At 34.2% G+C, this 15,317-nt stretch overlaps 1 protein-coding gene across 1 annotated transcript in view; it reads right to left on the bottom strand.

The window, feature by feature from the left end:
- The window catches only part of STRN3 (striatin, calmodulin binding protein 3), a 133,107-nt gene that overhangs the window by 38,612 nt on the left and 79,178 nt on the right, over window positions 1-15,317 (bottom strand). The window contains exons 6-7 of the mRNA XM_006835367.1: window positions 10,786-10,915; window positions 9,743-9,884 (exon numbers count right to left, since the gene is read on the bottom strand). Coding sequence (XP_006835430.1) covers window positions 9,743-9,884; window positions 10,786-10,915 — 272 coding nt within the window. The remainder of the gene's footprint in view (window positions 1-9,742; window positions 9,885-10,785; window positions 10,916-15,317) is intronic.

Here is a 15,317-nt window from a genome sequence, read left to right as displayed (position 1 = left end):
GTGCTATGATATTGTTGTTAAGTGCTGTCGAGTTGGTTCTGACCCATAATAACCCTGAGTAGAGTTTCCGAGGAATGGCTAGTGAGCCTGAACCGCCAACCTTGTGGTTCGAAATGACTTTACAGTCCAATGCATTAACCTATAACACTATACCCACAAATTATCTTTTCATTTAAAAGTGTTCCATAGTATTCAAATGATTATCTACCAGGATTAAGACCACACTGCATGTCATAACCTAAAAACAAAACAGTTTTCATTTCCTTAAATTTCATCTTAATGCCTGTGATTCAGAGACAATATTTTCATACAGAGTTCTATATTCAATAGAACTTTTATTTACATAACTTCATAAAGGAAATGTATTTAAAAAACCAATTTATTCTTTCTTAATTATTCTTTCTAGACACAATCTGTTAGAAACCTCATCACTATACAATGAAGCCTATGAAAGCTCCAGAATCTGTTTTGGCCAGAAATCCCTACCAGAGAAGGAAAACCCAATACTTTCCCAAAACAGAGAGCAATACAAAAGCAGTAAGGTACAGTGACACTGTCAAAGGCAGTAAACTTGGGAGACATGAACTAGGTATTCCCATTGAGTTCTGGCTCTCACAGGTTTCACTGTACCTTCTTATACGTTGTTTGTTGCCTTGTTGTCTGCTGTTGAGTCAGTTCCGACTTAGTGACCTGTATAGGGTTTCCGAGAGAGGCTAAAATGTTTCAACTGCTGACCTGTGTGGTTACCAGTCCAGTACTTAGCCTACAGCACTGCAAATAACATTGAAGATAGGGTTGTTAATATAACTAAAAAGAAATAAACAATTTAAACACTCTTCAATGGAAGCTAAGTTATCCACAAATTTAAATATCACTGAAACCACTAAAATTATATTTTAGATGACTATAAAAGCGGTAGGTTAAGTACAGGACTTCTAACCACAGGGCTATGGCTCAAACCCACCAGGTGCTCCTTAGAAACTTATATAGAGTTGCTAAGAGTTGGAATCGACTTGATGGTACTTAATAACACCAGTAACTATAAAACACTAAGTAAAAATAATGAGTTTCAAAACAATATATTCTTGTTGAAAATTTAAATGTTGGGAATGTTGTTATGTGTTGTTGATTGACTCTGACACACAGCAACCCTATGAAGGGTTTCCAAGGAGCAGCTGGGGGGCTTGAACTGCTGATCTTGTAATTCTCAATCCAGTGCTGATCCTACCGTGCCACACCAGGAGTCTGAGTTCAATTTACAATATACCAAATTTTAAATGTAGTCAATCTCTAAGTAGTAGGATTATAGGTAATACTTGCTCTTTATCTTTACGCTTCATATTCTGTCAGAATGTTATTTTTACAAATAGGTTATAAAAGCAAGTTTATAGGAGAGGCAGGACAATAAAATTCATCTAGACAATAGAATATTATTGAGTCCCAAGTTATGTCTGTGTAGTCCCCCGATCCTGAATCAATCATAGTAGTTCCCTTTCTCCCAATATACCACACTGGGTTCAACAGCAGGGTTGTCTGGTTTAAAAATAAACTGAAAACATACAGAGAACTAGCTGCTGACATGAATGCTAATTTTTGTGACCTATTAACTAAGTACGAGTCCTAGTGTGGTGCTGTGGGTTAATGCACTGAACTGCAAGGCTGGTTTGAACCACAAGGTCGGCAATTCAAGCTCACCAGCTGCTTCTTGGAAACCGTATGTACGGTTGCTATGAGTCAGAATGATGGCAACTAACTACAACATTAACTAAGTAAGCAAATTATGAAACTGTGCGTACTATGAAAAATCACTGAAAATTTTTCCTACAGGGATTCTTTATTTACTTTCAGTTATTCTATTTCCATTTCTAATATTTTTACTTAACCAGGAATGCTTTTAAATTTAAAAAAATATAGAAAAATTTAAAATGAACTGTAAGACTTAGAATTGATTCAGCTTATGATCGTAAACCTCCAAGCCAAAAGATATAGACCTAGCCCTACTCTACCAGAAAAATAAAGGTTGTTCCTTTTTTAAATTGGAAGCAACCATTGTCAAACATTTTCAAAAGAAATTTTAGGCAAAAAAGTTAGTTTATAAATAACATGAATAAATAACCGATTAAACTACTTCACTTCTTTAAAACAAACACATATACAAGCCTAAACCCTAAAATTTTATTATCACGTTTAAGAGTCGATCATATACACACACAAAAAGTCGATCACATAAAACTTTCTTTATATTAAACAAGCATAAATAAAACGTTAAGTGATATTAGAGCTGAACATAGCACCAGCATAGTATGAACACATTCTTAAATACTATAAGCAGTTTACTACACAGTCAAACTTTTTAAGAGAATTCTTTTTATTTCACAAGCAGTAACAAAACCTAGTATAAAAGAAAACTATGTTAAAATTGCCAAAACTATACTTACTAACCTCCACAATAAACTAAATCATTCAAAAAAATGCTTTATGGCAAGAAACCTAAATTCTTTCACATTACATCTACCACTTATCATCAGAGAAACACAAATGAACGTCTGTAGATTTCTGCCTTTGTCACATAGAATTTTCTCTTTAAAATAGTTCAAAAGAAAAAAGTTAACAGTTGTAGAAGTCAAAGTCAAGCTTAAGGTAAAGTTCCCTAAAAATACATGTCAAATGTCATTTAATACTTGTAAATCCCAAGATGCTTTCCATGAGGTTGTTTTTAAACTTGATTCACAAAATGCAAAAGAACTATTTCTCTGAGATACGTGCTATAGGGTACTACAGTTGAACTTAAACTCATAAAGTACACTGGTTCACAACACAATATAGTGAAAAGGATTTCAGGCACCAAAATGTACCCTGCTAGTGATGAAACTACTACCACCATACTTCCTCCCAACGTTCCTGTTGCTCCACAGTAGCCAAGAAAATACTATCTAGGAGATGACAATTTTTTTACTGCTACTGTTGTTTTTTGTTGGATTAAGGCCAGAAAGCAGAAACTATGACAAAGGCTTTTACATCAGGATACGCAACCTAAGCAAAGCAACCTATACACTATGAGTGAGATATATCATATGTATCATGCTGTTGTATACTATCGAGTCAATTATGACTCACAGTGACCCTCTGTGTATTATTTCCAAGGAGTAGCTACAGGGTTTGAACCGCCAACTTCGGGATTAGCAGTCCAGTGCTTATCCCATAGAGCCACACCAAGACTCAAAAATAAAGATAGTTACACTTTTTCCTTTTGAACGTATTTCTATTATCAATTCCAACACCATTACTCTTTACAATTTGGTAAGTTTTAAAAAACTCAACAAACAACAAACTTGAAATCTCTCCACCCTGTCCACATATTTAAAATTATTTTCTGATCAATGGTGGTTATGTGCCATGGAGTCAGTGCCGACTCACAGCGAATCTTTACGCGAGGAGAAAGCCTCATCTTTTTCCCGCAGAACAGCTGATAGTTTCAAACTGCTGACCTTGTGGTTTGCAGCCCAATTCGTAACCACTACACTACTAAATTATATTCAAATGAATTTCAATTATACAACAAAGTTTAAAGTTGGCTGCTCCCTTTAGGAAACAAATAAAATTGCTTTTAAAACAACAGTATTGAAGTTGTTGTTTTTTCTACCCTCAATATTAGCATATAAAATTCTAACAGTCAGAATCTGCACTTACTTTTCACCCTGTTCTTCCCCTTTCGTTCCTTCAGTTTACTTATTAATCCCTGTTCTACATCCCAAACCTCAGCAGTCAGGGAGATGTCATCTTTGTCTACATGTAGCATATTTTTAAAAGAAAAAAATCCGCAGTTGGCAACACAGGCTGTTGGCAGTAAACTATTATAGCTTCACATAATAATAATAATAAATGAACTAACATCATATACTCAAAATACTTTAAAGCTGCAGTCTCAGTTTTATTAACCACAACTCGAACTCGAAACATCCATGTCATAGATTTCTAAACGTTATTACTATTAACAGTTTAATGACATTTTATTTTTATGAATCACGAATTTTAAACATTATCCATCCTGGTGTAGTACTGTGGGTTAATGCGCTGGACTGCAAGGTCACTTTGAACCTCAAGGTCAATGGATCAATCTCACCAGACACCCCTGAGAAACCCTATTCAGGGTCGCTATGAGTCAGAACCTACTCAACGTCACTTAATAACAACATTGTCCAACAACTGATATCCTTTTAATGGACAGACACAAAGAATCTAATGTTATAAAAATTAGATGCTGCTCTTTATAACATTTTTAACAAAAATTATTCAGCCAACATCATAAAAGCAAATGAATGCAAATTACTTAGATAAGTGAAAGCTGAATACATCAGTGTAGCTTTATACCGAATATATTCATGTACTTCCTGCCACACTAAACCTACATGCACAAAAATAGTTGTATGAATGATGAAGCATTCTAGCTACATATACACACCAAAGTGGGCTTCAAAAAGTTCTCTAAAATTTTCCAAAAACTTTCTGAAGACCCCTCATATAGTTTCAAAGCAGAATGTCTTGAAAACTCCATACAGAATATTCAGAAACTTCCACCTCTTCCCTCATCCCATACAAAATTATTAGCCACTGGTCAACAAACCAAGAATTTTCATAGCTAATTTTTTATCAGAGGAAGATGAAAGCAGAGAGAAATAAAAGCATACATTGTTGTACATTTGTTAAAGGTGACACACTTTGGCTATTTTAGCTAAATAACAAACTCATACTTATTTTAATTAAATATTTATGCCTGGAAATGAACTTACTGCATAGTAAACTAGAGAAAAAATAAAAACAGTATTAAAAAATAAGCAAGTAGAAATATTTTATAATTATTTAAAGCATTAAGGAATTTTCTTTCCTTTGTTTAGCTGATTAAAAAATCAGCTATCTTATTAGGAATTTTAACATCCTGCTTTAGAACTGGAAGTTTTCAGACTCTGTTATCAAAAAACAAAAATAAAACTATGCCAAAATACATAAGCTAAGTCAATAAAACTTGGCTAAGTGATTTTAAAGAATATTTATTAAATTTTTTATAATTCATTATATTCTGGCTTACAAAATCTTAAAAGCATCTTAGGTCTCACTGATTTAAGCTTTATTATAAAGTAAACATTAAAAAAAGCCTTTTTTGATGTAGTATACAAGTGTGTGTATACATATACACAAACACACATATATGTGTGTGTACTAAACATAAGAAATTCTCATATTTAAATGTCACACAGACATTCAAATTTCTGAACCTCAAGGTACCAAACTGACTGCTTTTCCTACTGCACTGCCATCACTTTCTCTCTAATGAACTTACCTATAATCATAGGCAGTTAGTATGTAAAAAATAAAATCAAAGGCTTTAAGCTAAGTTGTTAACTTAAACTAATCTGAAACCCTGTGGCTCAAGACAGAAATTTATACGTAATATCATTAGTCAAATCTGCTGTTTCGCTACTAGCTTAAAGAAAAAAATTTCACTTTTTGTGTATTCAAAACATGAAGTTCTCTATCAACTTATAGACCACTGTAAGAAAAATGTGGTCTAAGGAATTAGTCTTCTGTATTCATCTGAATAAAGCTAACAATTCCTATCTTTAAAAACAACTACTTAAAGACAAATTGAATTGTAATATTTCAGTCTCAAAGAAACAAAAAAAACCTTAAAACTTTTAAAATGATATAAACTTTATAAAGGGAATTATGCAATCAAAAAATGTATTAAGTTAGGCAGTTTCTAAAAAAAAAATTTGTAGTAAGAAAAAAACTGAACAGCTCTAAGTAGCAAAGGGCAGTGGGGTGAAAAAGCAGAGATTAAAAAAGATACAGACTTAACAGGAAAAAAAAATTACTTGCAAGATAATTTCAAATCTAGAAAACAAACATAAGCATAGGTAGTGTAATAAACATTTTGGTAATCGGAAAACCTGTGCAGGGTGACTATGAGTTGGAACCAACTCCACGATATGTAACAACAACAACAACATAAAAACTAGCTAAGAGCAAAAGGGAGGATGGAGCATAGTCTTCTACATGTTTTTATAAATTTAGGGCAGAGGGGAAAAAATTGCAAGAAATGAGGTTGAATCAGTTAAGGGAACTTTTCTGTTTAAACGAAAAGATAAATATACACAAAAAAATTCACCTCTGACAACTTAAAACCAAAAAAAACCATGAAATTCTAGAATGGTAATAATTACAATTACCAGAGCAGAAGAATTATATAAGTTTGCTAAAAATGAATAAATTTATAACAACTTTAGACAAATGTCTAAATTATCCACGATATTTAAATATCAGCATTAAGGTAATAATAGTATTTTTATAGTCCATACAATGGAGTCCTGGTGTGGTTCTGTGGTTAATGTGTTGGACAACAAAGTCGGTTTGAACCACCAGGTTGGCAGTTAACCATATACAGGGTCGCTACGAGTCAGAACCAACTCGACAGCACTTAACAACAAAGTCCATACAATAAGCAATGGACTTGTGATCTACAAGGTCCATGTTTTGAGCCCACCAGCCGCTCTGTGAGAGAAAGATGAAGTTTTGTGCCCTGTGAAGATTTAAAGCCTAGGAAACCCTATACAGTTTTGCTATGAGTCAGAAACAACTTGATGGCACTTAATAAAAACAACAACACATTTTAGGTAGAACATCCTTAAAATTTCTAGTCTCCATGAGCGAAATAACAAAAATTACAAATATCAACTAATATTCTTACTTATGAGAAAAACTAAAAGCTACTAATACTAAACTCGGGCTACATAACTTAGACGACAGGAAAAAAACATGATTAAAGAGCTTTCTAAAAAGGAGGAGTTTCTTATGATAAAATAAAAATAATAAAATCAGAGGTAACTTAGCAGATTGGTAGTTTGCAAAATAAAAAATTATACAATGGAGGCAGTATAGGGATAGGTTTCATTAGGTCAAGACTATATTTAAGGTAAGTATCTGTATCCTTCATCCAATAATTTAATTGTGAAAGTTACCACCTTCCATTTATAAGTAAATAGCATTTTAGTAATAAATTAAATACATACAGTAGTGTATTTATTGAAAAAACTATGACATCTGTAGGAAAAGAATTTATGAATTTAAGAAACATTGGTATTTTTCATTTCTTACAGAAAGCAACAACTTGAACCACTCTGTACTTTAAAAGAGTCCCTTTTCTTCTCAAAAACTTAAACTGCTTTAAAAATAATGTTTTCATCTTATCTAGAATGAAAAAGTTTTGCAAATTAGCTTCCATTTACACAAGGAGATAGCAGGTCACTTCTCAGGATGTAGTGTTGATGATAGCATCCCTTCGAGTCACTTTCAACTTCTAGCAATGCTGTATAGGGTTTCCAAGACTGCAACTCTTAACAGGAGCAGAAAGTCTCATCTTTCTCCCAAAGAGCGACTGGTAGATTCAAACTGCTGACCTTGTGGTTAGTAGCCCAGCTCATAATCCACTAAGCTGCAAGGGGTCCTTCAAATACGACAGTGAAAAATATTAAAGTATTAACAGTTCATTCACTGATTAGGTTCTCTTTTCAAATTCTATTTATTGTACAGTGAGAAGGACCAAACATTTGTACATATTATGGTACTTTATATTAAACAGGTAATACCATTACATACAAATTAAATTCCTGAAACTTTTATATATCCTTTTGACTGGTAGTTCAATTTCAAACAATTTTAGCCTATGAAAATAGAAATGTAAATGTGCCAAGATTTAGCTACGTTGTTGTTAAGTGCTATCAAGTGGGTTCAGACTCATAGTGACCTTGTATAGGGTTTCCTATACAAGTGCTATCAAGTGGGTTCAGACTCATAGTGACCTTGTATAGGGTTTCCAAGGAGAAGATGGTGGGTTTGAACAGCCAACCCTACAGTCTAGCACATTATCCTGCAAGACTCCAAGATTTAACTATATAGGTATTTAATAAATTGCTCTTGGTCACTTTATAAAAATTAAAATTATAGATATGTAAATAGGCTCCTGGTAAAATAAATTATATTGCAAAAGGCTATCTTAAATAAAAAGTATGTTACAATTCAACATATAGCAAATCCTTTTTAATAAGTATATATGTCCTATGGTTCTAATAGGCAAATTTTCCATTTATTCTTTGCTTTTTCTATGGGTTGATTTTTAAAATATGTATGCATTTATTTTATAACCAGGGAAAAACCAGGTAATTAGAAATTATTGGGGAAAGTACGGTCTTTTCAATATTGAACAGATTATACAGAGTAAATTAATCTGCTGAAGAAGAGAAACTTAAGAAAGGTAAAACTTTAACAAATAATAAATACATCACAAAGTCTAGAAAGTAACTGGAGTTTTCTCATGATTTTAATAGCTACATTTCTTCTATTTACAGAATAAATTATTGAGATTTAAAAACAATACTTGAAAATCATAAGCAGTGATAAAGCTGGTAACAAAATTATCTTTTTTACATCAAGAGAATAAGTAAATACATTATCTATAAGATTTTGTCTCTCTTGTTATTAGCAATATTTATTTTTTTTATCCAGATATGTTTCCTGTCATCAAAATAGTTTAAAAATATCTAGTGACATTTCCTTTCCCTAGAAAATAAGCAAATTTATTGTTGAAATGAAACATGATTAAGGTACTTAGCAACTCAACACTAAAAAGCACACACTGAGTTCTACTTATCAGAAAATATGCTGGTATTAAAGAGGAGTGAGTAAAAATATTTAATAGAATTAGTATATTGGGAGAATCCTGGTGCAACCCTGTAGGATAGGAACTGGATTGCTAACCACAAGGTCGGCTCTTCAAACACAGACCTGCCACTCCAGAGTAACCCTATACAGGGTAGCTATGAATCAGAACCGACTCGATGACACTTAACAACAATACACTGGACCTCAGCTATTTCAAATAATGTTTATACATTTATTTTTCATAGGGTTTTTACCATATATGTAGAAATTTGTGTTTTGAGCCTGTTAATTACAGATAGATTATCAGCATTACACATCACTTCCAAAGGCTGGGCCCTAGCATTAGCACACTGAATGCAATAGGTGATGAAGTTTAATATAGTTATTAAATCTTACACGAAATACAGATCTAGCTTTAATCATTCTTAGCAGTAAGTTAGATAACTTCTTAAAACCTAGATTCAATCTCAAATTAAATAATGGAAATATTTAAAATTACAGATCTAGCTTTAATCATTCCTAGCAGTAAGTTAGATAACTTCTTAAAACCTAGATTCAATCTCAAATTAAATAATGGAAATATTTGAAATTATAAATATGCTACATGCTTGTTTGTTTAGTTTTGCTGAGAGGAAGGAAACTGAATTTCCAATTAAATGTTTCACCTTTAAGATAAATTTCAAAAAGTAAAAGCTACATATTTAAGTTTAGCTATCAAATCTAAATAAACTGGTGAAAAAATATCCTGAATTATACCATTTTCGTTTGCTCTCCATTTAAGTGTCACCATAGGATAAGCAGTGGACTACAAAGTCAGTTTGAACCACAAGGTTGGTGGTTCAAACCCATCAGCCACTCCTCAGAAATCATATACAGGGTCACTATGAGTCAGAATCGACTCGATGGCACTTAACAACAACATCATCAAATATTTAGGTACACACATTCCACATAAAATAATTCAATAGTGATTCACCTGTAAGGATTAGATCTCCCCGACCACGTCCGTATTTCTTTATCACCTTACCCCATTCTGTGCCATCCCCTGAACTCCGCGCTTCCCCAGCTCCTTCACCATCTTCAGCAGTCACTAAAAAATCAAATTCTTTCAGAGCTTCTTCAGTATCAGGGTCATCAGTGAGATCAGCAGCTAAACCTTCATTGCCTATCTGCAAATAAACCATTAACCCAAGAATTATTTTTATCCCAAATTTTAAAGCTGCCCTTTAATGTTCTCAAACATTTTTTTTTTAATTTATACATCTGTCTAAAAAATTTTTTTCTACATACAATATTTTAGATTTTCCACATAATAAACAAATCCCAAACTCTACTCTAGAAAACTGGTTTTCAACAATGCTGTGCCAAAATCAGTCGTGCTGTGTGATACAAGTAACTTTGAACTAAGAAGGGGTGAAGTACTAATAACAAAGAATAATTCACTTTTTTCCTATAAAACATAATAAACTAACAATTATACTGATTAAAGTTCCAGTCACTCACATTCTATTATGTTCTCTTGAACTGGTCTCACATATTGAGAACTATATACTTGGTATAAAATCCTCGTCCTAGATGATATGGGCGTGACAGTTAATAATAGTAATAACTAAGGTTAAAACTGGTAATTTTGATCCATGCAACAAATGAGAATTTACTGAAGGACATATTCACAATTCATGCATTATTCTCAGTATCCATGAAGACATGGATGACAGCAGTAATTCTCAGTTGCAACAAATGGATTAATGGAAAGGGGTCACTTTTTTAACAAAAGTTTCAAAACTAGTCTGAGAACCTTTATGCTCATTTAGTCAACAACAGAGAAAATACTACTCCCATATGTTAACAATTCAGTAAAAGTTGACCATATAAAATATTAAGTGTCACAAAATAAAAAATAAACCATCACTTACAAAGTCACTTAAGATGTCTCCAAAGTTCCTATTCTAAAATATATGGGTATATGTAGCTATACATAATAAATAATACACATATATATACCATATATAGAATAATACACATATATATATTACACTAGCTAAGGAAAATATAAAATTGAGTTTCTACTTTGTGTTTATTTATCCGATGCTTGTCTTTTCCTTCTGGGATGCCTCCAATCATATCGTTTTCTTCATCTTCATCACTGTCATCAGCATTTTCTAAGAAATTGAATGTCTCAAGAACATCACCAGAGGGTCTGTAGGAGGAAAAGATGAATCCATGTGTTTTAGTGGTTAAATCCAATATTTATTATATCTATTTTAAAACAGTACTTGAAAGTAGCTATACAGATCCAAATGACTTTTATAAAGTATTGTTCTAAGTATTTCGCCCCTCTCCCCCCCCCAAAAAAAAGTTACAAAAAGTATTTATCTTAATCTCTAGGATTAAGGTAAAAGTAATTGCTCTCTGTAGATTTAGTTTCTCGGATGTATGTTGCCCAGAATGTTTTAGATTTAAGGTTAATTACTGCATCAAAAAATAATCCTATAATATTAAGACTCATATAGTCTTTGGGCTAGGAACTAAAACGACAGCAGTTTGAAGACACCAGCCACTCGATGGGACAAATGATCATCTGCTTCTATAAAGATTTACAGCCTCAGAAGCCCTAGGGTGCAGTTCCATAGGATCACTATGCGTTGGAATCGACTGGACAGAGGTCGATTTTTTTCTATTAATCAAATGTTAAACTTCCTGGTCTGATCTTCGAATTTTCCTATATTCTTTTTCCCCTTTCCATTTTCTAGAATAGTTCTCCAAATTCATCTTCCAAGTTCTAGAGTAGAAACTATTTCTACTATGTATTTTATTTCTATGAGTTCTTTTTTGATATGACAGAATCTTTGAAAATTGCATCCTACTCTGTAGGTACACTCTCTCAGGAGCCTAATTATAGTTGTGAAATTTGCTCCCTACAAATCTGTGATCTGAGCTCCTTTGTTTAGTTCTACTGCTTGCTAATCTTCACATTAAAATCTTTCTGTAAGTATTTACATTTAAGAGTTAACTAACTAGATAATCTGTGTACACTGGTGTGGCTTGCCAAGTATCAAGCTTTACTTATGCAAGATAGGACAGAGGCCAAGCCATTTTCCTGGTAGATGGAAGCTGTCAAAATCACTAGGTCTTTTCTAATGAAGGAGCTCTGGTGATGCTGTGACATAGGCACTAGACTGCTAATCACAAGGTTGGCAGTACAAACCCACCAGCAGCTGCTTCTTAGGAGAAAGATGAGGCTTTCTGCTCCCATGAAGATTTATAGCCTACAATAATACCCTTTTTATTTTTATGAACTAATGAGCTTGGTTACTTGACTAGCTAAGTTAATACTGCATAACACTTTTTGTATTTTCTCTTACGTTATAAAAAATATCTTTCTGACAGGTGAAGACAGAGAGAGGTATACAAGGGCTAAAAGGGACAGAGGTAAATAATGTTATGTACACAACCTGGGAACAGTAGTGTTCTGTGGGTAGATACAGGCTGAATGGGTATGAAAGGGAGAGTGACAGTATAACCACAAAAATACAGAAAGGTTTGACAGAGGATATCTATACATAGATAATCACCCTCGTTACAAAGACATAAAATGATGAAAACATCTTAGATAGTATCAAACATCTTAAGGCAATGAGTTTCTGGGTCTGGAGGTTCAGGAGCACAGTCTTAGGCAACACCATGGTAAACAGGCATAGCAGAGCCCACAGAGGCAATTGTCTACAACCTAATTTGGTGAGTAAGGAGCTCTGGTAGCATAGTGGTTACGAATTGGCTATAAACTGCAAGGTCAGCAGTTCAAAACTGCCAGCTGCTCCATGGGAGAAAGATGAGGCTTTCTGCTCCCGTAAAGATTTACAGCCTTGGAAACCCTGTATAGGGTCGCTATGAGTTGGAACCGACTCCACAGCACATAACTACCATGATCACCAATTTGGTGAGTAGCATCTGGAATATGAAAAGCTTGTGAGCAGCCATCTAAGGTGCAACTATTGATCACTCCAAATGCAGAGAAAGAACAGTGAAGAGAACTGAAGATGCTTGGAATCAACTAGTCCAACGGAACAGGACGAATAGTTAGTCACCATGATTCTGAAATCAGAAGAAATAAATGGTGTCCAACTGTTCTGAAAAGGATCATATTAGAAGGTCCCAAAAAGAGTGGGAGAAAATATAGAACAAAACTCAAAATTATAAAAAAGATCAGCAGGCTTCACTGGTCAGAAATAGACTAGAGGAGCTGGAGACAATGGCCCTCAATCACCCTTGGTCTGGACTGGAACTCCCTTGTAGCCCAATTTTAAGCCAAGCAGTAGAGAGGTGTATAGGGTGCATACACCACCAGTAAGGTATACTCACCAACGAATAGTCAATCATTTAGTATCAAAAGGGCAATAATTACCTAAGGACAAAGTTGAAAAGGGAAGGGAAGGAGGGCTGAATGGAAACAGGAACCACAGGGAGGAAGTGGGCAACTATTGTTGTTTACAGAAGGGGCTACAATCAGTGAGATGAAATACAGTGTATGATTTGTTGACTGCAAAACTGATAGATTTCTCTGTAAACCTTCATTCAATTCACAATAAAATTAATAAAACTAAAGAGATAATGAATTTTTTCCATGGTGGGCAAAGGATTCTCTTCTGAAATTCGGAATGAAGAAAATATGAGCTCTGTTAGGTGCCAGATTATTTTTATTCAAAATCAAAGGTTTATGTTAAACGGAAGGTTTATAGAATATGTTTCAGGTAAATGTATAATGTCAAAAATAAATTTAGGGTATGAAATTATAAGCTTTTACTAATTCTTAAACACTAAATCAGCTCAAAACAAACACATTTGGGTTTGTCCTTCCTCTTTTTGCTTTCTTTGTACTTACAACCTATATATATACACTTTGGGCAATGTATACTGCTAAAAAATGAAAAAGTTCCACATACTTACTACTTGCATTTATCAAACTTGTATTAATCAAAAATAAATGCATTACCTCCACTGAGTTGAGAGACTTCATTAAAGTTACGTATAGTTCCCTTCCATTTAAAATACACACATAGCTGAACTAATTAAGGGCATACCTATGTGACATGGCATATTCCTTTTCTTCCATGTCAACATCACAGCATTCATCTAGTCAAAAAATTCTGATTGAAAACCTACTGTGCAAAGGGCTTGGAAACACCAATAGATGTGGTGGGCAGATTTCCTGAGATCCGTTAGGTAAGCTTACATTCGTAATTTTATTGTTTAAAGCCCTCGCTGGCCCCCCACAAGCTCCCAATTAGCCATAGAAGCTCATCTGAAAAGCATGGTGGTATTTCAGAGCAACTTAGCTGGGTTCAGTGGGATTTTTCAAAACATTATGAGTAGTCCATGAGACTGGTCCCAAACAACATGGTTAATAATCTATATTGCAAAGTTCTAGGGCCTGTTCAAATGGTTCCAACATTAAAATTATCTAATGATCTAGTAAGCAGTGGGCTGTTCAGGGAAAGTTCGATCAGAGTGGCAGCATCTTGATTTCAGTGGAATCTAGGAAGAACACAATCCCTGTCAGTAGCTGGAGGGACAAGGAACACAGTACATTTTGAAGATAAGATGAAGACTTGGCAGGGTTAGGCGCTTTGTCAATTGAGTTGGGTATTGACCTGGGAACTTTAGTAATAGAAACAGGAGCTAGTTTATAGCCTGTATTGAATTCAGGATCAAAGAGAGCTCAATGGTGTTATGGATTGAACTGTATCTCCCTAAATTATGTGTTATAAATACTAACCCCTATTACCTGTGGTTATAAACCCATTCGGGAATGGGGTTCCTTTGTTATGTTAATGTTTAATATGAGTGTATCTTAGATTAAGGTCTTTTGAGATATAAAAGACACTAAACAAGCAAGTGGGACTTCTGGTGTGGTGCTGTAGGATCAGCACTGGACCTCGAACCACAGGGTTGGCAGCTCAAACACACCAGCTAGCTGCTCCTTGGAAACCCTATACAGGGTCACTATGTGTTAGAACCAACTTGATGGCACTAACAACAACAACACAATAAGCAAGTGAGTAAGCAGAGATGGGGGAAGATATGACACATGAAGATCACTAAGTTGCCAAAGAAGAAAGAACATTCCCCCAAAAGCCAACAAAAAATTTAAGTGTTCCCCTAAAGTTGACATCCAGAATTTGGACTTCTAGGCTCCAAACCATGAGAAAATAAATTTCAGTTTGTTAAAGCAAGGGGTGGGAAAGGTACATGTAGTAAACAAGTAGTCACAACTATTGATGAAGATATGAAGAAACTGAAACTCTTACACACTGTTGGTGGGAATGCACCTACTTTAAAAATGAGTTTGGCAATTCCTCAAAAAGTTAAAACAGAGTTAATATATGAAACAGCAAGTCCACTTTTAGGTATATACCCAAACCAACTGTAAACACATATCCACACAAGTATACATACGTACCACACAAATGCTCAAGAATTAATCCAGACACCTCCCCCACACAAAGGGTAGACAGGGATGGGCAACTTGGACATTGGCTACCCAAAATGGGGAGAGGGATACAAAGGTAAGAAGTGACTGGCTTACAAGCTTTCAAGAGGGA

The sequence above is a fragment of the Chrysochloris asiatica genome, unplaced genomic scaffold (assembly GCF_000296735.1).
Source record: "Chrysochloris asiatica unplaced genomic scaffold, ChrAsi1.0 scaffold00017, whole genome shotgun sequence".
Classification (NCBI taxonomy): Eukaryota; Metazoa; Chordata; class Mammalia; order Afrosoricida; family Chrysochloridae; genus Chrysochloris; species Chrysochloris asiatica.
The sequence above is the reverse complement of the archived record's forward strand: the minus strand, read 5'-3'. Positions and strand labels throughout refer to the sequence as shown.